The sequence below is a fragment of the Raphanus sativus genome, chromosome 6 (assembly GCF_000801105.2).
Source record: "Raphanus sativus cultivar WK10039 chromosome 6, ASM80110v3, whole genome shotgun sequence".
Taxonomy (NCBI): Eukaryota; Viridiplantae; Streptophyta; class Magnoliopsida; order Brassicales; family Brassicaceae; genus Raphanus; species Raphanus sativus.
Genome location: NC_079516.1, coordinates 26,734,609 through 26,761,525, shown reverse-complemented (window position 1 = coordinate 26,761,525; position 26,917 = coordinate 26,734,609). Strand labels below are relative to the sequence as shown.

Sequence of the window (26,917 nt, the reverse complement as noted above, 5' to 3'; positions counted from 1 at the left end):
TGATCAGCTACAATGCTTTGTGTTGATTCAGTTTATGAACTCATGGTGTTAGCTTTTTACCAAAAAACAACTCATGGTGTTTGCTCTTGTCTTTGCAACATGTGGTATTCGTGCTGCTAAAGCAGTTCGAAGTATCATCAGTCATGTGGTATCACTGATTTTCACAAGAATATTTAAACTATCTCGTAGGGACCAGCTTACCTCAGGTTCAATTGTTCTAGTATAGCCACATAATTCGATTTTGCAACAGAGAATTTATCAAGATCCAAACATTGATACATTAACTAACAGAAATGACTCATGTTAATCCATAGTACAGACACAAAGCTCCTCTAAAGCATGATCTAACTTAAAGTAACGGAGAGACCAAATCATATCTTGATTTTCATGACTGCTGTGTAGTATCTTGTTTGATGTCCTCATCATTGTCAGCCTCATCTTCGTCTCGATAGATGCTTTCTGCCATTTGCCAGACTTGAAGACTGTTGTCTTCTGCTACGCTTGCAATGACCCAAGGCTCGTTTTTGTTCCAAGCAAAATCTGAGATCTTAGCCTTGTGGCCTCCGTGAGAGAAGAGCAACTCTGGTGGACCATCTTCTGCATCCAACTCTATCTCAAGCTGTTCTTCTCCAACCTTGTAAACCCAATAAAAGAAACCTTACTATACGTTGAACAACCTTCAGATAAAGAAGTCAAGTTTTTGGGTTTGCCAAAGGAGATGATGGTACCTGTTCAGGTCCCAGACCATCAGCCTTCTGTCTTCACCAGAAGATGCAAGCACTGTTTCATGGTAAGGATCCCACTCCACTTGGAAAACCTCTCCCCTGTAATCAATTTTTTTTTTATTTTACAGTGCAGTGGTGTTGACATCCGGTTCTAACAGAATAAATAGATGGCATGGGGAATGTAAGAAAATGTAAAAGAACATACTCATGGCTGCTCATGACGTTGATAGAACTTGAATGTTTATTGAGTAAGATCCGCCCAACCGCCCACTCTCAATCTCACAAACCGAGATCAAGCCACAAGACTCTCTTGCTCCCAATCGAATAGCAAGTCTCAAAGACTCTAACTGCCTAACTGACTCAATACTCTTGGGTCCTTTTATAGCTAAGGCCCAAGTACAATCTTTTATTATATTTGTAACAACTTGTAACAACTCCTCCACGTCATCAATCTTTATCTCAATCAACCTGCTTCCTCTGTTCTTCTTGCTCTGCTACTTTCTCATCCTCCTTTCTCTTTCTCACATAAACTCTTCTGAGCATATCAATACCCCCGTTCACGAGTTTCAGCTTGTCCTCAAGTGAAAACGTTGGAAACTGATGCTTCACTTCATTTGCGCGTAGCCAAGATGTCTCGTGATCAGGAATGTTGCGCCATTTGATCAATACCTCCAAGTACCCCGCATCATCATAACGAGTATCCAAAATCTCCTCAGGTTCAATTACCACTTCATCATTAGCATCCAAGACAGGTGGGAGCGCCGAAATCACTGCCGAAGTACCAATCACCGGTTTTAACTGAGAGATGTGAAAGACCGGATGAATGTGTGAAGTCTCTGGTAACTGTAGCCGATAAGCAACCTTCCCAACTCTCCCAAGCACCTCAAATGGACCATAATATCGAGCTGCCAATTTCTGAAACAACCTGCGACTGACTGAATGCTGACGATACGGTCTCAGTTTCAGGTATACCTTAGCTCCCACGTCAAACTCCAAGTCTCTTCTATGCTTATCAGCATTATTTTTCATCAGCTCCTGAGCCCTCACGAGATTGTCCTTAATTGACACCAACAAACGATCTCTCTCTTGCAACGCAGACTCCAACTCAAAGTTCACTGTTGATCCCAACTCATACGACAACAAGTGTGGTGGTTCACGACCGTAGACCGCTTTGAAAGGCGTACACTTCAAAGCTGTATGGTAAGCTGTGTTACACCAGAGCTCTGCCCATGTAAGATACTTAGCCCACGTTTTTGGATAAGTGGAGGCGAAGCATTGAAGGTACGTCTCCAAACATCTATTCAACACTTCAGATTGTCCATCGGACTGCGGGTAAAACGCCGTACTGAAGCGAAGTCTTGTACCCGAAAGCCTGAAGCACTCCTTCCAGAATTTGCTGAGGAAAATTCTATCGCGATCCGAGATAATGGACTTAGGATATCCATGTAGCCGAATAACCTCCTGAGCAAACTTGTTTGCCACATCTACAGCTGTAAAGGGATGCCTCAACGTCATAAAATGCGCGTATTTACTCAGTCTGTCGACAACTACAAGAATCACATTCACCCCTTGTGATGTCGGCAAACCCTCTATAAAATCCATAGCGATGTCTTCCCACACCTGCACTGGCAACTCAATAGGTTGTAGTAACCCCGCAGGCGACTGTGTAGAGGACTTGTGAGTTTGACAAATCCCACACGCTGACACATACTCCTGTACTCTCTTCCTCATCTTTGTCCAATAGAAAAGAGCTTTCACTCTTTGTAAAGTTCTTAAGATGCCTGCATGACCACCCATGACTCGATCATGGCATTCTTGTAGAATCAAAGCAATGTGTCGCGAGTCAGGTGGAATGACCAGTCTATTTTTATAGAACAGGCGCCCATTTACCACTGTAAACCCTTCTTTAACCTCTTCATCACTCACAAGCTTCCTTAGCGTCTCCTGAATAGCCATATTCTCATCAATTTCCTTGTACAAATCCTGTAGCTGTAAGGTTGAAGGAACTGTTAACGCCATCATATCCAAAGTTACTCTGCCACTCTCCGTGTGATCAATCCTTGACAACCCATCAGCTACTTTGTTCTCACTGCCCACCTTATACTCAATGTCAAATTCATATCCCAAAATTCTCGTGAGCCAAGGCTGGTAATCCAAAGTTATCTCCCTCTGCTCCAGAAGATATTTCAAACCTTGCTGATCTGTTCGCACAAGAAATCTTCTACCCAACATATAATGCTTCCATTTCTGAATCGACATCACAATAGCCATCAACTCCCTCTCATATATCGGCTTCTGTTGTTCTTTGTGAGTCAAACCCCTACTGAAGTAAGCAATCAGATGGTTATCCTGCATCAAAACCGCGCCCAGACCGATTCCAGAAGCGTCTGATTCCACAATGAACAACTTAGTGAAGTCCGGAAGTGCAAGCTCTGGAGCTGATATCATAGCGTGCTTTAACTTCTCAAACGCCCTCTGAGTGATATCAGTCCAACAGAATTGTTCCTTCTGGAGCTGTTCTGTTAATGGTCTAGCTATCGAGCCATAGCTCTGCACAAAACGTCGATAATATCCTGTCAGGCCCAAGAATCTTCTTAACTCCTTGACTGATCTCGGGTTTGGCCATTTCTCAACCGCTACAACCTTCTGACGATCTGTTGAGACTCCTTCACTTGAGATGACATGTCCCAAGTACTCGACCTTCTCTTGTGCGAAAGCACACTTCTTCTTGTTGGCGAATAACCGTTGCTCCACAAAGATACCTAGAACCATTCCAAGATGCTTCACATGGTCTTCTATTGTTCGACTGTAGATGAGGATATCATCAAAGAAAACCAATACAAACTTCCTCAAAAACTTCCTGAAAAGATCATTCATCAAAGCTTGGAATGTTGCCGGCGCATTGGTTAAGCCAAAAGGCATTACCGAGAACTCAAAATGGCCGTCATGAGTACGAAATGCAGTCTTCTCAATATCAGCTTCTTGCATCCGTATCTGATGATATCCCGCACGTAAATCCAGCTTAGAAAAAATCTTTGCTCCGTGTAACTCATCCAGCAACTGATCTATCATGGGAATTGGGTACTTGTCTGGCACAGTAGCTCGGTTCAATGCTCTATAATCCACACAAAATCTGTGGGAGTTATCTTTCTTCTTCACTAACAGCACCGGGCTCGAGTAAGGGCTCTGGCTCGGTCTGATTAAGCCTTCTTCCAACATCTCTTGGACCATTCTTTCCATCACCTCTTTGTGTGCTTGAGGATACCTATAAGGTCTGACGCTTATCGGTTTTGAATGATCCTGCAACACAATCCCATGCTCTCTGCCTCTAATAGGAGGTAAACCTACTGGCTTCTGAAATACCTCATCATACTGCAGTAGCTTCTGCGCAATAGATGCTTCTAACTCTCCCATATCTCCCTTCGTCTCTTCTACTGAACGCTTCTCCTTAGTAAAGCTTCTTCTCTCGACTGTGGTATCAACTGCGAATGTCTTAAGTGACACATTTTGGCCATGAAGCGATGGATCACCAATGAGTGTCACCGGAGATCCTTTATAAGTGAAAGACCACTCATTGCGATCCCAATCCACCACACATTTGCCCAATGTGTGCAACCATTGAACGCCCAAAATGATATCCACATTGCCCAATTCTTACACCACAAAATCCGCTTCAAACGACATAGATGGCAATCCCACTTTCACCTTCGTGCACACTCCAATCCCATGAACTGAAGTTCCCGTTCCCAACATGACACACAAGTTTGAATTCGGAGTAACGGTGAGCTTGTTCTTCTGTACAGCCGTTGGAGAGATGAAATTATGCGTAGCCCCACTGTCTAACATCACCACGACTTGAGTTTTCTTGATAACTCCTCTCAACTTAGCAGTCGTCGGGCCTGATTGTCCCAAAAATAAACTTAAGGAGAGCGCCATCATTGAAGCTTCCTTATCTTCTGTCTCATCCTCCACTTCCACTAAAGCTTGGTCCACAATCTCCATTTCTACACCACCAATCACAGTCAACACTTGTAACGATCTGTTTGGGCACCAGTGTTGTCTAGACCACTTCTCATCACAGGTAAAGCACAACCCCAACCTCTTCTTTTCTGCTATCTGAGCCTCCGTTAATCTCACATGAGGTCTCTGACTCCCATTTTCTGGCAGCTTCCCTTGTTGTAGTTTAGCAGGCCACACAGCTGTACTCTTCACTGACGAGTAAGGCTTGGAGAAACCTTGTTTATTCCCTCCTTTATTCTCCAACTGCTTCTCTCGACAAACCACTTTATACAGAACACTGTCCTCCATTTGATACGCTGATGAAATCATCTCCGCTAAGTCCACCGGTTTGCACATGTTCACAACCTCTCTCATTTCAGGTTTTAAACCATTCATGAATATGCCCTCAAGTTGTGTGTATGTCAATCCCGTTACTTGCGTCGATAAATCCTCAAAGGTGTGAATATACTGAGCTGCTGATCCTGTTTGTTTGATGGCAAAGAACGGTTGACTTGGATCTCTGAGCTTCTCTTTGCTAAACCGAGCAATCAACTTCTGCTTAAACTCTGACCAATCCCGAAATCTTCTTCTATGCATCTCGCTGTTGAACCAGCTTAACACATCTCCTGACAAACTGACTGATACCACATCCAACTTTGCTCGCTCATCGTAACCTCCAATGGTGAAGAATCTTTCTGCCAAAGCAAACCAACCATACGCATCTCCACCATCAAATATCGTCAGTTCTACTCGTTTCAGCATCTTTTCTCTACTCCCGACTATCATGTTCCGATCAATCCCTTCCTCATTCCTAAAACTACGGCCAGGTTCCGAGTTGGAATGGTGTACCTGATAGTTAGGATGTCGATACGGAGGAGGTGGTGATTGTGAGGGATTAAACTCACCTCCTGATTTTAGATCATGTTATAGTTAGGAAAGGATTAGGGAAAGATAAACGTGGGCTGAATCCCGTAAGAACTTGTAGAATGAATGATGATTTTATTGATGATTTTGGTAAAAGAATGGTTACAAAAGATGTTCCTCTTGATGATTACAAAGATAATCGAAAATGCTTTAGAGTTGATATCAATAATCGTGAAAAATGGATAAAGGTTCAATCCCCTCTTTCTTGACTTGCTTTCTCTTTAAATAGCCTCAGGTCCCGCTTGATCGTCACCAACTGATTCCCGAGATCTTCTCCGATTATTGAGGAATCCGCAACAGCTTCCCTTTGACCGGGTCCTGCGCTCCTTCTGTTACGATGTGAGCTTCCTCTTCATCGTGACCTCTTCGAAGATTTCCCTTAGCTTCCAGCCTCCGGCTCCGTAATGAACCTTAGCTCAGGTCTCTGATACGCGTTGGGCTTTGTCTTGGCCCAATACTTGCTTTGATTATATTGTCAGCTAGCGGGCCATATTTGGGCCCAACAGTTGCCCCCAACTTTCGAGATAAGACTTCTTACTCGGGAGCTTAACCTAGCCGCTGGACCTCAATCTTTTCTGTTGAGATAATGATTACTAGCTATATTCAACGAAGATATTATTCGCTTGAATTGATGGTTTAGATTTCTTTTGATGAAATCAACGGCTCGGATGAAAGAGGTTTTTTGAAATATTCGCTCCGATTCTCAAGACTTGACAAGATATAAAGTAGCTAGCATTAACTGCCGCTGTCCATATTCTCCATGCCTCCACTCGGTTTTCAAGGTAACTTCTCCTCCACTCCTTTATTTTACTGCGTTTGCTTTTTTTTTTTTACTTTCATCCTTCGATTCACCATTGATCTTTTGCGAAGTTCTTAGAGTTCTTAGTTCCTAAGAGATCTAGTTAGCTTGTTCCACCTTTTCCCCTTTCAATCCTTTCGATTCTCCTTACCTCTCTCTTTAATGGATCCTCCGAAAGAAGGTTCCGGCGAGACCGGAATTTCTGCCTCCGGCAAACGTTTAATGAAGGTTAAACAGGAGATTGGTGAGAAAATGAAAAGAGACAAGAAAGAAGCCAAAGACTCAATTGCAGGAAGGGTCTCCAAGCGGGTGAAGAAGAAGGATGCTTCTGGCGGGAGTGCCTCTGTGGGACCTCACTCGCCTTCTTCATTGAAGATCCAAGAGGTCGTTAACCTCATGGTTCAAGCTTACGGTCAAAAGGAGTTGGCCAGGGTTTGTTCCTCCGACGAAACCCCTGAAACCGCCCCGGAGGGTTGGTTTTGCATTCATGAGAAATATATCTCTAAATGACACCTCCGGTTTCCGCTTCCAGACCTTTTGTTAGATCTTCTTGACCATTACCAGTTGGCCCTCTCTCATCTCTGTCCCTCTGTTATCCGGGTGATAAATGGTTTCATCACCAGGGCTAAGGAAGAAGGGGTCGCTGTTGGGCTGACTGAGTTGATGAGTCTTTATACGATCAAGGGGAGCTCTAGTAAGGATGGTGGCAGCGGTACCTACTACCTTCCTTGTCGTCCTAGGCTCGGTCTTTTTGGAGGAAAAAATATTTCTACGTCAAGATTGACCCCACAACAGTTCCTGTGGGTCGTGCTCTCTCGGTTATTTGGTCCGATATAACTAGTTAGGAGTTTTAGGAACGTGCTTTGCTTATATCGGATTATTGTTGTTTGCTGAACTCTTGGTTTCTTGTGCAGATATCGAGGATCCTCCTAAGCTTACTGATAAGCTGTCTAGAGCTCTTTTTCGGAAGCTATATCAAAGTCCCAATACCTGGGCGTCTTTTACCATCTCTCGCATTGGATCTGCTAGGTTCCCGGAGCAATACAACGCCAGGTTCCCTGACCCAATTCCAGCTGAAGATTTAGAAGGTATTTTTCGGATTTCGCTTATCTATTTTTCATTTCTAGATTTGCTTTTGGAGATAACTAAAAAGCTTTCCTTTGTTTAGTTTCTGAAGGTCCTTTCGTGGTAGATCTTTCGACTGGAGCTAGTACTTCCGAAACCGAAAAGACTCAAGCTCCCAAGATGAGGCCTTCTTTCCGTTCCAGGAGCAAACCTGCTGCAGCTGCCAGTGCTTCGCGAGGCAGCGACAAGACCCAAGGAGGAGCCTTCCTTAGCTCGCTGAAGGAGGTCCTTGACGATGGGTCCTCTGTTCCTGTTAGGGATGTTAACCCAGTTGAAACCAGAGCTCAAGATGTTGTTCCTCGTCCTGAGATCCCGCCAGTTGATGTTAACCCTCAAGCTGCTAGAGATCCCTCTGAGGTCGAACCTCCGAGAAACAAGAGGTCTCGGACTGATTTGGGAGATAGGCCCGCTAGGTCTTCCTCCTCGTCTTCGCGGGGAGGGACCGTTGGCTGGAACTTTACCCATTCTAAACCGGGATCGATCTTGGATGACCCTTGGGGTTTGGCAACCATCATGAGGCATATGAAGATGGTTGGATGCTCCATGCCTTCAATCAATGGTCTGACCAACAAGGAAGAATACGTTGAGATAGCTCACCACATGGGTCAGGTATGTAGTCTTATTTTTCTTAGCTTGCCTCTAAGTTGATATTTTCTGAATTTTAGTTCTTTTTTTCTTTTTCAGTTAGCTGGAGCCATCAACAGAGCTCAGCTGAGGTTCGAGGAGACCGTGAATGGTGTTCCCAGTGCTGGAGATTTAGCTCAGGCTACTGAGTTATTCAAGACTACCAAGATGGAGCTCGACCTAGCTCGTGCTCGAGTTTCTGAGCTTGAAGCTGAGGTCGGGAGGCTCGGTTTGAAGGCTGACACTCAGCAGGGGAAGCTCGAAAGTCAGGCTATCGATATTCGGGTGAAGAACAGGAAGATCAATGAGTTAGAGGCTGCTCGCAGGATAGCTGAGCGTCAGGTTCAAGAGATGATCGCCTCATCTCAGGTTAGTCAAAGGAACAAAGAAGCTGAAGTTAAGCTAGCTGTCAGGAAAGGTAAGAAGGAGGTAGCTGATGCCTACAACAAGATCCTGACCTCTATGCTCAAGAAGAAAGATGAGACCGATGCCCTGATCTATGCTCAGGAGCTTCAGGCGAACACCGAACTTCTGAAGGATTTATTGTCTAAGGAGATTGAGAATGCTGAAGAGGAGTATCATCGTTTGATGGTTTTGATCCCGGAGGCTGCTGCTGCGTATGAGAAGGCTCAAGTTTCTGATTTCTCAGTCAGCAAGCTCCCCTTTCCACAATTCTCCGAGAGCTCAGGTACTTTTGAGATCAATATGTTTAATCCGGCGTTTTTTGGAGAATATGGTTCTAACTTGGGTTCGGTATCTCCTGATCTAGTCCCAGTTGAAACGACCCCGGGAGCTGTCGACCAGGATGCTGAAGTGGAGGCTTCCGCCAAGGAGGGTGATCCTATCGAGAAGGATAAGGATGATGAAGCTGATCCTGGATCCAAGGAAGATTAAGAGCCGATGCTCTTTATGTTTCAAAACTTCTGCCCGATGGGCTTCTGTCTCTTTTGTTTTTAAGACTTATGGCCTGAGGAGGCCTTTAAACCTTTTATCTATCAAAACTTGGTTTTTAGTTTTGTTCCAAGTCTTTCGATTTGACTTAGTCAAATTTGTTTAAGAATTTTGATAGGGAATGCTTTGGTTACTAATTAAGAGGTTTAGTGAATCCTCCGAATTAGATCCCTAATTTCGTGATAAGTCTTGGAGACTTGGATCGTTTTTGGCCCCTTAAGAGGGGTTCCTGAAGTATCGAGGTTAGCTTAAGGTTTTTAGGAGCCTGAGTTTAACTCAGGTACCTTAGGTGGGGGTTCTTGGGAACCTGAATTTGTTTACGGGATTTTAAGACCCATTGGAACTTGCTTAGGATTTTAAGACCTTTCGAAATTTGATAAAGATTTTAAGACCTTTGTATTTAAGGATTTCAAGACCTTTGAGACTTGATAAGGATTTTAAGACCTTTGAGATTTGATAAGGATTTAAAGACCTTAGGTCCAGATTCGTTGAGACCTGACGTTGCTTGAAGGATTTTAAGACCTTTAGTGGTTCCTAAGGATTTTTAAGACCTTAGGTTAGTTTATCAAATTTTGACTTTGTTTGAAGGATTTCAAGACCTTCAAGATTATTAAGGATTTGAAGACCTTAGGTCTAGGTTCATGGAGACCTGAGCTGATCCGAAGGGTTTTAGGATCCTAGGTCCGTGTTTGCAGAGACCTGTGTTGTTAAAGAATTGAGACATCGAGAATAATTGCTTTATTGGTAATTGGATACATGGTATCATAGTAATCATACAATTGCTGTATTATAATGATCATACACTTGCTGGTTGGGCTATGTGATTTTAATCAGACATATGCCCCCTTTGGTTGTGGTGAACAAAATGTTGAAATGAGGTTGGGGCTGCACTCATGACGGATTTGCCTACGTACCCAGTCAAGGGATCAAGCCTAACGTAGTTCAGGGATTTTTAGGTACCTAATGATAGTATCTCTTAAGATTCGTGGCGTTCCACGATCTTATTTCAGGTACCCCGGTTCGCACCTTTCGGAGCTTGTAAACGCCAGGTCGTACCACATGGATGATCTGATAGGGACCTTCCCAGTTGGTTCCTAACTTTCCAGCATCTGGTTCCTTGGTTCCTTCGAAAACTTTCCTAAGTACTAGGTCACCTATAGCGAATTGTCGGGGCCTGACTTTGGAATTGTACTGTCGTGCCATTGCTTGCTGATAGTTCTGAATGCGAATCAGAGCTCGTTCCCGTCTTTCCTCGATTAGATCGAGGCTGTCTGTTAGGAGCTGATCATTAGCTGCGGGATCGGATGTACAGAGTTCCCGGCGGAGGCTACCAGCAATGGTTTCAGCTGGGACAACAGCTTCCATCCCATATGCTAAGGAGAAAGGGGTTTCTTCTGTAGCCTTTCGTGGGGTGGTTCGACATGCCCAAAGTACTTCAAGTAATTTTTCTGACCAGAGTTCCTTCTGGGTTCCGAGGCGTTTCTTGAGGTTTGCTAATACTGATTTATTAGCAGACTCCGCCTGGTCGTTTCCTTGAGGTTGGCGAGGTGTTGAGAAGGTCAGGCGAATATTCCACTTGTCACAAAATATTTTGAAATCGTGGGATATGAATTGTCCTCCATTGTCAGTTACGATTTCGTATGGGACGCCGTGTCTACACACGATTTCTTTCCACACAAATCGTTCGACCTCGACTCTGGTTACCTGTTGGAAAGCTTCAGCCTCTATCCATTTTGTGAAGTAGTCTGTTAAGACTAAGAGGAAGCGTAACTTCTTCTTTCCACTTCCTGATGCTACTAGTGGTCCTACGATGTCCATGGACCACCTCATAAATGGGTAAGGGGCGGATATGTTGGACAGCTTTTCCGCAGGTTGGTGTATAATCGTTGCATGCCTCTGGAATTTGTCGCATGAAGAGGAATAGACCTCACAGTCTGCAATAATGGTAGGCGAGAAATAACCTTGTCTTTTGATTCTGATGGCTAGAGCTCTTCCTCCATAGTGGTTCCCGCAGGAGCCGTCGTGCATTTCCTTCATAAGTCTCATAGCAACGAGGCCATGAACGCATTTTAGGTAAGGTCCGGAAACGCTTCGCTTGTGGAGGACAGACTCGATTAAGCAGTATCTCGCGCTTAATGCTTTGAGCTTCCGAGCCTCCCATTTATTGGGTGGAGTTTTTCCTTCCAGGATGTATTGCGTGATTGGAATTCTCCAATCCTCTCTCCCTACAACTTTGTTATGAAGAGACAAGTGATGTTCCTGTTCGGGACCTGGTGTCGTGGTGCCCCCGGAGGTAGTCGTAGGATTAGGCTCCAGGGAGTCTAAATTCCGAGGAATACCTCCAATTTTTTCATTATTTTCCGGGGTCTGGATGGTGCCCCCAGATGAATTTTTGAGGGCTGAACGGCTTCTGGTTTTAACTCTGCAGACGAGTGGGTCTGAGTTGGCGCCCCCGGAGGTATTATTGAGATTAGGCTCCAAGGAGTCTGAATTTCGAGGAATACTTTCCGTGTTTTGGATTGTGTTCCCGGAGATATGCTTTTTAGAGTTACGTACTCTGGCTTTTGGGAACCAGAATGTTGTGATAACTTGGGTAGCTACCGTTTCAGGGCAGGTACCTTCGGGTTGCTCTTTCTTGCTATCTATATCAGCTTTAGTAGCTATGTCGATGCTTGGTTTTTCGATTCCTTCTACGGGTATGATCCTTTTTACGAGGGGGTCCGATGTGGAGGCTAAAGCAGCCAACGCGTCTGCTGAGGAGTTCTCTCCTCGTGGAATCCTTGTTAGTTCGAATTTGTCGAATTGCTTAGTGAGGTTTTGGACGACCTCGAGATATGCCCCCATTTTTTCGTCCCTCGTCTCATATTCTCCGTGAAACTGGCTAGCTACTAGCTGTGAATCACTATAAGCGTTTAGCTCTCGAATCCCGAGGCTTAGGGCGAGTTTCAACTCTGCGATTAGTGCTTCATATTCAGCTTCGTTGTTTGAGGCACTGAATCCGAGCCTATATGACTGCTCGATGGTTTCTCCTGCTGAAGAAGTTAGCCTTAGACCGACTCCGGAGCCCTGTTTTGATGAGGCTCCGTCGACATACAGGTTCCACTTTGGAGATTCCATTTCAGAGTCTAATTGCTCGGATGCTAGCTCAATGATAAAGTCGGCAAGGACCTGAGCTTTCGCTGCTGCTCAAAGTCTATACTCAATATCATATTTGCTGAGCTCTATGGCCCATTTAGCCAATCGCCCTGACTGGCTAGGGCTGTGCAGTATCATTCGTAATGGTTGTGAGGTCATTACGACGATTGAGTGCGATTGGAAGTAAGGTCGCAATTTTCTGGCAGCTGTGACGACTGCTAGAGCTAATTTTTCCATTGCAGGGTATCTTGTTTCGGCGTCTATCAAACTCTTGCTGGTGTAATAGACAGGTCTCTGTTCGTTTTGTTCCTCTCGTACCAGCACGCCGCTAACTGCAGCAGTCGATACAGCGAGGTACAGGTATAGTGGCTCTCCTATTACAGGTTTGGATAGGATCGGAGGTTCGGAGAGGTACGCTTTCAATTGTTTGAAGGCTTCCTCACATTTCTCGTCCCATAGGAACTTCTTATTATTTCTTAGAAGTTTGTAGAATGGGAGGCACTTATCGGTGGACTTGGATATGAATCGATTTAACGCTGCTATTCGTCCGGTCAATCTCTGTACCTCTCTGGTTGTCTTAGGTGACGGCATTTCTAGGAAGGTTGCTATCTGCTGCGGGTTGGCTTCAATGCCTCTTTCGGTTACGAGATAGCCTAGGAACTCGCCTGAGGGTACCCCGAAAGTACATTTAGTGGGATTGAGCTTCATATCGTACTTGTTAAGGATATCGAAGCATTCCCTTAAGTGTGAGATATGGTCTTCTCCAGCTGAGGATTTGACTAGCATATCGTCAATATAGACCTCCATGGTTTTTCCAAGTTGCCCAGCAAACATCTTATTTACTAGCCTCAGATAGGTAGCTCCTGCGTTTTTTAATCAGAATGGCATAACCTTGTAACAATAGGTTCCTCGTTCGGTTATGAATGCAGTTTTCTCCTGGTCCTCAGGATCCATCATGATTTGGTTGTATCCTGAGAAGGCATCCATGAAGGATAGGAGTCGATGGCCAGCTGTAGCTTCAACCAGGCGGTCGATGTGAGGTAACGGGAAGCTGTCTTTAGGACAAGCTTTGTTCAGGTCTGTGAAGTCTACACAGATTCTCCACTTCCCATTTTTCTTCTTTACCACTACTGGGTTAGCTAACCAATCGGGGTAATGTACCTCTCGAATGGACCCAGCTTTCGTAAGTCGGTCAACTTCGTCGTTAACAGCTTGAGCCTTTTCGAGGCCTAACTTGCGACGCTTTTGTTTGATCGGTTTGAAAGTAGGGTCTACTTTTAGCTTATGGGTGGTGACGTTCGGATCTATGCCTTTCATGTCACTGGTGGACCATGCAAAAGTTTTGACATTACCTTTCAGGAAATCAATGAGCTCCTTTTTTGTCTCAGGAGATAGCTCGGATCCGATGCTCACCTGTCTTTCAGGATCTGAGTCGTCGATGCAAACTTTTTCGGTGAGGTTCTTGGGGGGACCTCGAATATTTTGTTGCATTTCGCGACCCTCCTGGATCTGTAATTGCTATTGGGGGGACTTTTTGAGGATTTCGAATCCTCCCAAATAGCAGATCCTTGATATCTTCTGGCTACCGTGTACGGTAGCTATCCCTTCGGGTTTTGGAAATTTTACGCATTGATGATACGTCGAGGCTACTGCCTTCATTTTGTGAATCCAGGGTCTTCCCAAGATCGCATGGAACGGGGAAGGTCTGTCGATGACTACTAAGTTGGTCATTTTCATTATTCCGCCAGCTATGACTGGGAGCTTGATAGTCCCCAATGAGGTAGTTGTTTCTCCGGAGAAGCCTACGAGGTTAGCTTTTTTGCCAATAATTTTGTAGTCGTCTATTTCCATCCCTTTTAGGGTGTTGTAGAAAATAAGGTCGACAGAGCTTCTTGTGTCTATCATGAGTTTAGGGACCTCGTATCCTGTGATGTTCAGGGTGACAATCAACGCATCATCGTGAGGTCTGTCGAGGTTTGAGGTCTCGATTTCCCAGAAAGAAATCTTAGTATTGGACTCGGGGTTAGAAGGCTTAGGTCCAGTGTTAGACACAGTCTTCCGTACGTGATTCTTAATGGAATTGACGGAGTCTTGACATATGTCTGATCCTCCAAGGATACAGTCCACCCTCGAGTCGGGGCTCGATTGAGGGGACGGTTTTCTCAAGAGAGCTTCGACTTGTAAACTTTTTCCTTGGGGGAATTTCCCAAGAATCATGTCGACTCTTTTCTTGGGAGCTGGAGGTGGCGAATCGGTCTCCTTCTCAGGTGATCTCTCGCGCTTTGGGGAGGTGTCTCTGGAACCTCTTTTCTGATAAGGTGGTGGCTTTATAAGGTCCACGTCCTTTATTTCTCCAGCTGCCAGTTGTCGTTGGAGGTCCCAACATTCCTCAGTTGAGTGCCCTTCTCGATCATGATAAGAGCAATGTTTGTTTTTATCAAAGCCTTTTGACCAGGGAGTTTTGTTCGCTACGGCGACAGGTTTCTCTTCCTTGTCTTCCTCGATTACGTAGGAATGTTCTCCCTGAGTTTGGTTGTTTCGGGGGTTCCCCCCTTTGTGAGGTCCCTTTGCCTCAAAGGATTCACCTTTTGAGTGATTCTAAGGCTTCTTGTGGAGTTTATCCAATGCGGCTGTCTCCTCCTCCAAAGTAATGTATCTGGTGGCTTTATGAAGAGCATCATCGATAGTTGGAGGAGTATTGAGTGTTAGCTCTGACCAGAATTTCGAATTATAGAATAGACCTCTCCTAAGAGCCTCGATGGCGACTAGGTCGTTAGGATTCGAGAGCTTAGTTCTTATTGCCCTGAATTTCTCGATGTAGACTCGTAGTGAGTCTCCCATTCCTTGTCTGACCTTCCAAAGGTCGGCTTCAGAGGCTTGTTTCAGGATATGGGTCGAGTACTGCTTCATGAAGGCGTTAGTTAACTGATCAAAACTATCTATCGAGGCTGGTTCGAGACCAGAGAACCACTCTAGGGCTGTTCCGACCAAGTTTTCGGCGAATGTCCTGCAGTAACCTGCTTCGCATTCTTCCTGTGTAAAATGGGCTTTAACGATTGCCAGTCGGAAAGCTCTCAAATAGGTCTTTGGGTCAAAGGTCCCATCATACTCGGGAATTCTGATTTTTCAGGTATCTCTTATGTAGGAGCTGGCAATTCTATCAGTTAATGGAGTTCCACGGGTTTCTTCGATCAAACTATCGATTTCGGGAGCTGAGCTCGTAGCTTTATGGACTTGAGCTCCCAATTTTTGGAGAGCTGCATGAGTTCGTTCCATATATCTACGGATAGCTTCAGGTCCTTCCATGGGTAGGACATTTGGGTCGTTATTAGGTACCCGACGGGCAGGTTCCTGACAGAATCGTGTGGGCTCATCCCCCCATGCACTTGGTGGGCTAAATCGCTCACCAGCTCTTGGGTTATCTGAATCTATCCGTTGATACCCGTCCCCATTTGGGGTTGAGCCTCTGGTTTGATAAACCGGAGCTGCTGTTCTGTCTCTGGATAGGAAGGATACTCCTGCCCCGGACCTAAAATCGGTCGGCGGAGGAGGTAGGCGAGAGCTCCGATCAGCGACCTGACCGGGTGCGGAACTGGTTGTTGCCACGTTGCTTCCCATAGCACTGGTGATAGGCGGATTAAACACGGGAGCTGTCCCAGTATGAGGTGTCTGGAAAGCCGATCCCTGTCCTTCGGGAGCAGTGCTATCAAGAGAAAAGTCTAAACGTCCGCGAGGGAATGAGGGATCAGTCAATCGATCTCGGAAAGTGACCCCCGGAGTTAAACGTCGAGGTGGTTGGGTTGTTGTGTCTAGAGATCTTGTTATCTCTTCGAATCGTTGCTGTCGAACAGCTAGCTGATGCATCGTACGCTCACTTTCCTGAGCTTTGTCTACTAGTTGCATCATCATCTGACGAATCTCAGAAAGCTGAGCCTCCGTCTGATTCGGAGCGGCTTGCTGCTGAGGATTCTCGGTGATTGGAAGCCCGGGGGCGGTTCCACTTGACGATCTCTGGTTAGTAGCTCCGGTTGTAGTCTGGCTCGTTCGAGCGTTAATCGGAAGCTGCTGTCCGGATCGGTGGTCGCCACGTCGAGGCTCCGAGGTTACAAGGGTAGAGCCTCCGTCGTTCGGTGAGCCATCGCTCTGAATCGGGAGGTTAAGATCAGACGGATTTGTTGTCTGATCGGTAGGATTCATCCTCAAGTTAGAGTAAGGGATTTGATTGTTTCTTCCCCACAGACGGCGCCAATTGTGAGGGATTAAACTCACCTCCTGATTTTTGATCAGGTTATAGTTAGGAAAGGATTAGGAAAAGATAAACGTGGGGGTGAATCCCGTAAGAAATTGTAGAATGAATGATGATTTTATTGATGATTTTGGTAAAAGAATGGTTACAAAAGATGTTTCTCTTAATGATTACAAAGATAATCGAAAATGCTTTAGAGTTGATATCAATAATCGTGAAAAATGGATAAAGGTTCAATCCCCTCTTTCTTGACTTGCTTTCTCTTTAAATAGCCTCAGGTCCCGCTTGATCGTCACCAACTGATTCCCGAGATCTTCTCCGTTTATTGAGAAATCCGCAACAGCTTCCCTTTGACCGGGTCCTGCGCTCCTTCTGTTACGATGTGAGCTTCCTCTTCATCGTGACCTCTTCGAAGATTGCCCTTAGCTTCCAGCCTCCGGCTCCGTAATGAACCTTAGCTCAGGTCTCTGATACGCGTTGGGCTTTGTCTCGGCCCAATACTTGCTTTGATTCTATTGTCAGCTAGCGGGCCATATTTGGGCCCAACAGTGATTTATCGGAAACCTCGATCGTTTTCGATAGCTTCTTCTCTAACCTTTCCCACATCTTCTCGTAACACGCTTCGATCCTCGTCTCAAGCGACTTCTCCAATCTCTCTTCCATCGATCTCGTATTCTTCTCCAACTCGATGAAGGACTCCGTGAATCTTCGATTCGTGTCTACCTGAGCTGCCGAATGATCGCGTAACGTCGTCGCGAGCAAATCCAAGGTCAACGACGGTTCCGATTGGTTATCGCCGCCGTTCTTCGTCGGTTTCGTCATCGTTGCGCGAAGATACTCGATCCAGATAGCTCACCGTCACCAATTTGATAGAACTTGAATGTTTATTGAGTAAGATCCGCCCAACCGCCCACTCTCAATCTCACAAACCGAGATCAAGCCACAAGACTCTCTTGCTCCCAATCGAATAGCAAGTCTCAAAGACTCTAACTGCCTAACTGACTCAATACTCTTGGGTCCTTTTATAGCTAAGGTCCAAGTACAATCTTTTATTATATTTGTAACAACTTGTAACAACTCCTCCACGTCATCAATCTTTATCTCAATCAACATGCTTCCTATGTTCTTCTTGCTCTGCTACTCTCTCATCCTCCTTTCTCTTTCTCACATAAAATCTTCTGAGCATATCAGACGTGCAAAGGTACATTCAGCTTCCGGAGGTCAAACAAGGCAACAGTTGAGTCTGAGGAAGCTGTGGCTAAAACCCATTCGTTGAACGGATTGAAAGACAGATAGTTCACCTAAGAAAACACAATAAAGCATGGTCACATAGTTAGCAGCCTTTGAGGCCTCGTATATACAACTATGTATTTGATATATGAGTTCCGGTAACCATAAATATAGGACATGCAAGCTTGCTTTGGATATGGTTTTTACCTCTTTCTCGTGAACTTTCACATGGTGTTGCATTTTGTTTGTCCGTGTGTCCCATATCACCAATCTACCATCATCACCCGCAGACCCAAAAAGGTTCTCATTCTTCATATGCCATGAAACATCTTCAACAGCACATTCATGTCCCTAAAATTATAACAAAAAAAAGTAGAATCAGAAGCAGAACACCTCATCTTCTAGAAACAGTAAACACCAGTACTGCTCAACTTACCTCATACACAAACATTGCATTCAATTTCTTATCTTGCGGTGAAGCAGAAACATCCCAAAGGCAAATCTTCTGATCATGTGAACCACTCAGGAGATAACCTTCCTTGAAAGGACTCCAAGACAGCCCATATCCTTCCTTGTCATGTCCCAAAAGCCTCAGATCAGGATCACAATCACTTGTTTGGTGCTTCGAAGCATGTTTCATGTAATCAAACAAAAACACCTCACACCCACTCGTCTTTGCACCCACAAGCGTCGGCCTTTGTGGCATACACCGCGCTCTATTCACTTCTCCATCGACACGTATCTTCTGCCTAATCTCCACCTGCAACAACAAGAACAAAGTTCCAAACACTATCAGCTAGTAATTTCATCGAACATATGATGCGCAGAACAACACAAGCTACAAAGATTGCTAAGAAAGGAGGATCCATAGGGACAAATCTCTACCTAATCAGCACAAGAATGCATTAGTCACACTGATACAATGTTCTAAGACTTTCAGCTAGAAAATTTTATCGAACATACAACACGAGCTACAGAGATCACCAAGAAAGAAGGAATCTTAGGGACAGATCTCAACCTAATTAGCACAAGAATGCATTAATCTTATCAACATAACGTTCCATAACTTTCAGCTAGTAATTTTATCGAACACTTGGTGGGCAAAAAGGAGGGAACTTTGGGAATGAATGTACCTTAGGGACTATGGGATATTGATTTGTGCCGCCTAAGCCAGGTTCGGCGTTGGGTGTGGGGATAACGGCGTCGGCGATCATGAGGAAGTCTTGGGCACCATCGGAAGTGTGGGTTCCGAGTATGAGCTTGTGTACGTTGAAGTATGGGTCCGCAGCGTAAGGAGTCAGCGTAGATGGGACCCAATGGACGGTGAGAGACGGCCATTCGAGAGGGTTAGAGATCATGAGATCGTCGTAGAGGAATGGTGTGTTCTTCTTCCATATAGAGAAATCCTCCTCAACCTGATCCATTCCCTGCTCCTCCTTACCTTCATCTCCATCTGCCATCTCTCTCTCTCCCTCCCTCTGATTGGTTTGTGTTGAGGGTTTTCTCTGTCCTTATTTTCCCGCCAAATAGACCGCAAAGACCCTTGGCGGTGTAAAATTCGGATGCGAGTCGTTTAAGTTTTCTACAAATGGACGCTGTGCCGTTTATGGTTGGTGACCAGCATGCCAGCATCTTCTACTAGCAGGCCTCTTTTCCCTAAATGATTTAAGGAGTCTAAGAGCATGTTTATAGGCATATCTTAGTCCATATCTTAGCATTAAACAGCATCTATTATATTAAAAGAGAAGTCATGATTTATTATTTAAGTGTGATTTTATAAAAAATGTACTATCTACTAGACTTGGTCACATTTTATTTTAATCATTATTAATCTTCATATTACAAATATAAAATTCATCTTACATTACTAATCACCATAATTTCTCCTAGACCGAAACAAAACTATAATTAATCAACTACTATACCAAAACCAAACTGTAATTGGCCAAACCTAACAAAAAAAATCATGAATAAAAATCAGAGAGGTGTGAATGCGCAACCACAATCATCTATTATATTACAATTTATAAAAGTCCAGCAATTCATTTTAAAGCAATAGCTTCGTTTCTTCTCGGTGGACATGGCGTGATCAGTTTCACTTGATTTGCAGAACTTCAATTATAATTAATCAAAAAAAATATACTTTTAAAAAATAGATATATTTTTGTTTGATTAAAAAAGCAATATTATCTTTGATATAATACATATCATTTTCGATATTGAACAAAAAAATAGAATATTTCAAGCATTTATTTTGAAATATTTATTGTTGCCTTGATTTTCTAGGATATTATCCTTAATTTTTTTCAAAAATATTCAAAACAAAATCACCTTAAATACTACAATCACGTTATATAACAACCGATTCAGATAATACTATATTTAAAAAGTGTTTTTTTTTAATCTCAGAGAATAAACTTAATGGAATACACTAATAATAACTAGACAGCTATAAATACAGATCGGAAGACTCATAATATCCTTCATCACCACAAACTCGAAACTCTAAAGCCATGTCTCAGAATAAGATGATTTCTTTGCTTAAAAACGTCAAGCCCTTCAAGCAAGGATGGCTCATTCAAGTGAAATTGCTTCATTCGTGGAGACAGAGAACCAAATATGGAGAAGATACTCTAGAGTCGATAGTGAAAGGAGAAATCGAAGCTAAGTTACAGAGTAAAAAGAAGGGATGATGAAGATCACCGACGATAAACCTAAAACAAAGTTACAAAATTAGTTAGGTTTACAACACGTTTTTTTTCCGGACAAATATTAGTTATCTTTTGGCTTTGGGCTTATAAGAAATTTTAATTGGGCTTGCAATAATTAGATTTAAAAAATCGATAATCCGTTTAATTTATAGATAGTAAAAAATAAATAGATATAATATTATTTGTATACTTCTATATGTTAATTTTTTCAATATTTTTGATGTTAATTAACTTTAAAAATTAGATTTTTTTTTAAATTAACCAGAATCATTACTCTATACTACCTTAAACCAATTTTTTTAAACTATATAGTTTATTTTAAAAATTTAACAAAAACATAATGTTTAATTATTTACTCGATCATATAAATCTATGAAGCTATAAGTTTAGTTTTGTAAAAACTACCTACATTTATCTCATGTTATAATAATTTTGAAAATGGCAACAAAACAATTATATAAACATAAATGAAAATAAAAACCCGCCCGGTTGGGCGGATGAAAATCTAGTTAAAAATTAAAAGAAAGAAAGAAATCACAAAACATGTCTCTTAATTAAGATGAAAAAAAGTCACACATCTTAGTGGTAAGTGTCATATATGCATTGACTAGAGGAGAAGTGGAGAGATGTGGATTGTCTCATTCTCTTTCTCTAGTTTCTTTTTCTCTTGTAATGATATTCATTAAAAAATCATTAAGGTCCACTTAAAATACAATTAAAGTATATGTCTATAAACATGCTCTAAAAAGCGCATCTTAAATAGGATTTATACATACTAATATACATATTCGAAGCCGTTCTTTTGCAATTAAAAATAGTTTCAATATTATTAATTGAGAACAAATTTAATTAAAAATGTTATAATCTCATTACCCCACTATTATAAGAGAAATTTGTGGGTTCATCCCCTAGGTAAACCCAACCAATGAGAATTGGTTATTTTATATGTAGATCTTTTAAAGAAGAAAAAAATATTTAGTATTTCTTTTTTAAAATAAAAGGAGAAAATAAATAACAAATAGTAGTAGCTGTAAAAAAGTAATTTTTAAATATTATTAAAACTGTTCATGCTAAACCTTAAAATATAAACACTAAACTAGATCTTGACCCGCCTGACCGGGCGTGTATTTATTTTATGTTTTTAATTTTTCTTTTAATATTAAATCATGTATTTGTAAATTTTTTAAAAATAAATTTACACTAGAAATTAATCTTTCCAGTTATAATAAAAACTAAAATTAAAATTTTAATAAAATATTCTGATATAAATTTTAAATTTTCTAATTACAATAATATAGAGGTGGGTCATAATTTTTTCCAATTCAAAAATCTTAGCATCCCTCAAAAACAAAGAAAATAAAATTATAAATACATAAAATATATAACGATATTTGGAACTATAATTATATATTAAAATAAATTTTTTAAAGAAAAATAATGTTACGCTGTTTTTGTTTATTTCTAGAGCTTAACCCATGACCGTATAAATATTTTCTTTCACTTTAAATGTGTTCTTTGTACTAATGGTATACTATATATATTTGTAAATTAAAATGTATTTAATAATTGTTAATATAACATTTTAAAACATAACGATTTTATTTATTACTTTAAAATAATTATATTTTGTGATTAAATCGTCTATTATATCACAGTGTATCATATAAACAAATATTATATTTATAACTAATTGAACTTATATAGGAAGCATTATGCTAATAATATATGAACAAAAAAATTATATTTTAGTTATATGTTATATAAATCGATTATGATGTGTGATTTTTTATTTTACTGTTTATTACTAATAAATATTAAAAATATTTAATATGTTAATACGAAATATATTAGGAAATATATTTTGGTTATGATATTATTATGGAAATCTATTATTTAAATTAAGAAGAAAACATTAAATGCTTAAATCTATTATTTAAATTAGGAAAAGACAATTATATTTAAATATAGCTTCATTTAATATTTCAGTGGCATGATAATGTAAATATAGTGAAAAACTAAGGGTTAATCTAATTTTGTATTTCTGTTTTAATAGAATAGATTCTAAATATTTATGTAAATCCTAAATTCTTGGGTAAACTGTAATTGAACGAAAGTTTGCTTCTTTACAAATAAAGGAAAGATTGTTACCCATTAGCCATCAGTTCCTTTTCCAATCATTATCATTCTTTTGGGAAACATGCTTGTGTGTGTGTATTATTATCTCGTGGAATTGCTCTGTCTTTTGTGTTGTCAAACTTTTGCAAACTTATTCTTTTGTCTTTACAAACAAGACACAACACATGATTGAACTCAAAACAATTGTCTTTTCTAACTCTATGCTTTCAAGGTTACGAGAACTGGAGTATATATTATGACATCTCGGTCACAGCATTTATGTCTAAAAAAAATAACAATAACATACTAGCGGCATTTTGGACCCGGAAAATAACAAGAGCAGCAAATCTTTTGTTTATTGTTTTCGAATTGTATTTACAGTTACAACTTAATACTTGTAAAAGAATCATTTTCGAAATTATAAAGGGAAACACACAAAAAAACCTTTGAACTTTACAAAGAAGAAAATCATAAAACGGGATTAGAAATTCTACTTGGTGTTGGCACAACGATGCTTTGTGTCTCTGTTGCTGCCGTCTCATGTATATCTCCGGCTGCCCATCGCCTTAAATACCTCATCAACGACGCCGCTTTCCTCCCTCCCCTCGCCGTTCCCGTCCCTATCATCTCCCATATAACTCTTTCTATCCCTGGAATCGTCGCCATCTCCGCCACTAACTCCGACCCTCCTTTCCTGCACATGGTCACCAGCGTCGCGGCGGCACTCTCCTTTGTCGTATCCCCTCCTTCCCTCATTATCTCCCCCAATTGCCGTATCAACCCGAACGCCGCTGATACTGCCATGAGTCCTCCTTTCCTAACAATCGCCTCCACAACTGACACTGCCTCCTCTGGCAGCTCCCGGAATGCATCTCCCGCGGCTTGAACTACCCCCGCTTCGACGAACCTCCCCACGTTCTCCCTCTCTGCGGCGAGGTTAAGAATCGCCACGAATGCGTCTCTTTTCGAGCTCGTGGGACCCTGTTTCGCAAGGTCAACCAATCCGCTCACCACACGCACTTTTCTCCCAAGCCTTCTTTTATAAGTCGAGATGCTCGCCAAACTAAACAGAGTCGCGGCGGCGTTTGCCTTAGCCTCCCACGTGGCACCCGAACGCAGAACCTCGATGACGCCGTTTAAAGCTCCGTCAGTTTCCATGATCCTTGTTTTGTTCTGTTCTAATATAGAGAGGTTGAGAATCGCCGTTACGGCGTTTATCTGCAGGCTCGGGGAGTCAGAGCCTAGAAAACGTACCAGCTTCGGTATGGCTCCAGCCTCGGCTATACAAGCTCGAGCCACCGAGTCCGACTTAGCAAGAGCTCGGAGCTCAAAAACCACATGGTTAGACTCTGCCGAACTAAGCTTATCGATCAGAAACAAAACCATCATCCTAGTAAACTCCACCGCCTCCGTGCACGGCGTAGAAGATCCAACACCGCCGTCTCCGTAAATCTCGAACGGTATCTTCTGATCGCGACACCACATCACAATCAAGTTCTTTAACGCACTGTTTGGTATGAGGTTTGTGTGCTTGAGGACTTGCCCTGTTTTAGGGCAAGTACTGTGCCCTGATTTGATCCATAGATCGATCGATTCTCGATCGTACGTTTGCCCCGTTGACACCACCACCGGGTCACGCATAAGCTCCAGCGTGATCGGACACCGGAAATCCGCCGGGATATTCGCTTCCGACAACGACTTATAACGGCGGAAGTCAGGGTGAGGCGACGGTGTGGAAGGACCGTACAAAACGCAGTTTGCGTAACGCGCAAGTCCGATGAGAGAAGCGGCTGCGATTCTTGATCTCTCGTCGATCTGATCATGAGTCTCATCCTCCAGTCTCTGGATCTCTTCTATCAAGCTAGCGGAATCAAGAAGACCAAGATCGTTGAAGATTTCGATCAGGTTCGATTGATCCGGAACGATCTGGTGCTTTATTCCGTCGATTGTATCCGTTACTTTACGACGGAGACCGTTGTCACGAGGATCAACGAACTGAACCGAACCAGAGCATTGTTTTTTCAAAAGAAAAATAAGATCTTCCGCGTCTTCGCTGAGGTTGAAATCACTGACGGGTAAAATATCGAGAACGGTGGAAAGATCGGTGAGGAGTTCGTGGAAACTGAAGGAAACGTTTTCGATCTGTAAGAGAAGCCATAGTTTGCTTGACCTTGTGCAGTCTTCGATCAAAGTCTTCATACGTTGCATCACTATGTTCATCTCCTCGAAACAGAGCTGAGCGGATTGCGAGTAAACCATGTGTGATCGAAGAAGAAGCTCGTCGAAAACGGCGGCTAGTATCTTCACCTTGCGTATGATGGACTGAGAGTTTCGTCGGAGGATGAATTTGAGAGGTTGCGTATGAGAAAGCTCTTGAGATGCGAAGAACAGTGATCGGATCAGTTTCGTATCTGATATCTTCGGGGAGTCGAGATGTTCGACGACCAGAGGACGCCGTTTTCTCGTCGGAGTAACTTCAAGGGTAACGGCCATGGATGATGAAAAGGCGAGACGGTGAGCAGGGGATGAACAGAGGTAGAGGAAGGAAGACGAGAGGATGGCCGAAATTGAAATCAAATATTTATTTATTTTACGAACTTTTTCTAACAGACGGCTAATTTTTATATAAAATATATATACGTTTTGATGAGTTGTCAGCAATATGAGTTTAAATATTAATTATATATTTTTAACTAATTAAAGGTATATTATGAGAAGTATGGAGAATGAAGATAAGGTCTTCATTTTGATGACATAAGAATACAACAGTTGGTACATGTTTGTTAGGGTAGAATTGATTTGGTCTTCCTAATACAAATAAATACTCCATGATGAATCATTATATAGTTTTTAATACAAATAAACGTTTTTTTAAGCTAGTTGTCAGATTTGACCCCGGAAAAAAAAAGTAGCTGTCATAAAAAAAAAACTATTTTAGTATTGAATTGGTTGCGCTGGCTCTCTCCACTTTTGGCTGTATAATTGAATACATATATGTATGTATTTTAGTATATTACAATGTTTACATGAACAAGTTAGTTTCCTTTATTTTAAATTAGTAATTTATCTTCTAAGCAATATGTGACATCTATGGATTTGAAATTAATATAGATGGATAATCAAAGCAATAAAGGATAATTGGTAAAATCAACTTAGGGGTGATTGGTGATGGCTGTTAGTGCTCCATACAATCACAAATCTCTCTAAAGCAATAAAACCAAAGCAATCAAGCTTTATTAATGAACTAGATTTTGACCCGCCCTTAGAAGGGCGGGTATTTTTTCTTTTTTACATTTTTTTATAAATTTAATTTTTATATTTATGTTTTATTTACGTTTTTTTCATTATATAATATCAATATACTAAAACAGGAATATGACCTATTGATATATGTGTGGTCAAATTATTTTACGATAATTATTAAAACCTCTTATTAATTATTTAAAAAGTATTATACAAAGAAAAATATAAATATGATTAAAAACATAAATATAAAAATTAAATTTCTAAAATATGTAAAACAAAAAATATACCAGCTCTTTTAAAGGCGAATCCGAATCTAGTCAATACTATTAAAATAGAAACATAACATATTGATATATGTATGGTAAAACTATTTTAATACAATGATTAAAACCTCCTATTAATTATTTAAGAGAAATGTTATACAATGAAAAACACCAATATGACTAAAACATATAAATATAAAAATTAAATTTCTAAAAGAATATAAAACTAAAAAATATAAAAAGGCGGGTCCAAATGTAGAAATCTATTTAAAACCCGTTAAACTAAAATCTGTAGAATATCGGATCATGATAATAATTTTAATTTTAATTTTAGTTGTTTAATTTTAGTTTTAATTTTATTTTTTAAAGAAACATAATTTTTATGTTTGTGTGTTTGTATAATCATATTCTGTATGATATGAATTTAATAGAATAGATAAGTTTTGTAAGTATGTACATGTATCATATGGTAAGGCTTCGTCTTTTTGTCAATATTCAGTCCAAATTATTTGTTTTTTTTATTTGAACATAAAAACAGGAATATAGGGAAGTTACGAACGGTTAACAATATTCGAAGCCAAATTATCGTTTCATATGCCGAGGGAAGTTACTAACGGTTAACAATGCTCTAAAGGACCTTTTATTAATTGGTCATACAGGATAATTAATAGAATAGATTTTGACCCGCCCTTAAAAAGGCGGGTAAATTTTTTGTTTCACATTTTTTAAAAGTTTAATTTTTATATTTGTGTTTTTAATTAATTTTGTTTTTAATTTGTATAATATCTTTTTTAAATGATTTATAAGAGGCTTTAATAATTATA

General features: G+C 41.4%; 2 protein-coding genes across 2 annotated transcripts; both read right to left on the bottom strand.

Moving 5' to 3' along the window:
- Window positions 1-385: 385 nt before the first annotated feature.
- Window positions 386-19,513, bottom strand: LOC108808237 (WD-40 repeat-containing protein MSI2-like). Its single transcript, XM_056987142.1, has 7 exons — window positions 18,892-19,513; window positions 18,195-18,518; window positions 17,966-18,109; window positions 17,722-17,829; window positions 13,936-13,957; window positions 729-819; window positions 386-635 (listed from the first exon to the last, which is right to left on the bottom strand). The coding sequence occupies exons 1-7, from the start codon at window positions 19,216-19,218 to the stop codon at window positions 386-388; spliced, it is 1,266 nt and encodes a 421-aa protein (XP_056843122.1). The 5' UTR covers window positions 19,219-19,513.
- A 3,402-nt stretch (window positions 19,514-22,915) lies between these two features.
- LOC108832891 (U-box domain-containing protein 16) lies at window positions 22,916-25,217 on the bottom strand. The gene has a single exon (XM_018606345.2). The coding sequence runs from the start codon at window positions 25,075-25,077 to the stop codon at window positions 23,053-23,055; it is 2,025 nt and encodes a 674-aa protein (XP_018461847.1). The 5' UTR covers window positions 25,078-25,217; the 3' UTR covers window positions 22,916-23,052.
- Window positions 25,218-26,917: the final 1,700 nt, after the last annotated feature.

Excerpts from the sequence above, each read along its gene's own strand:
- LOC108832891 (XM_018606345.2), bottom strand. The coding sequence starts at position 25,077 with ATGGCCGTTACCCTTGAAGTTACTCCGACGAGAAAACGGCGTCCTCTG.
- LOC108808237 (XM_056987142.1), bottom strand. The coding sequence starts at position 19,218 with ATGGCAGATGGAGATGAAGGTAAGGAGGAGCAGGGAATGGATCAGGTT. Across the intron at positions 18,110-18,194 it reads ATGCAATGTTTGTGTATGAG|GGACATGAATGTGCTGTTGA; the intron begins GTAAGTTGAGCA and ends TTATAATTTTAG. Across the intron at positions 636-728 it reads ATGGTCTGGGACCTGAACAG|GGTTGGAGAAGAACAGCTTG; the intron begins GTACCATCATCT and ends TTGGGTTTACAA.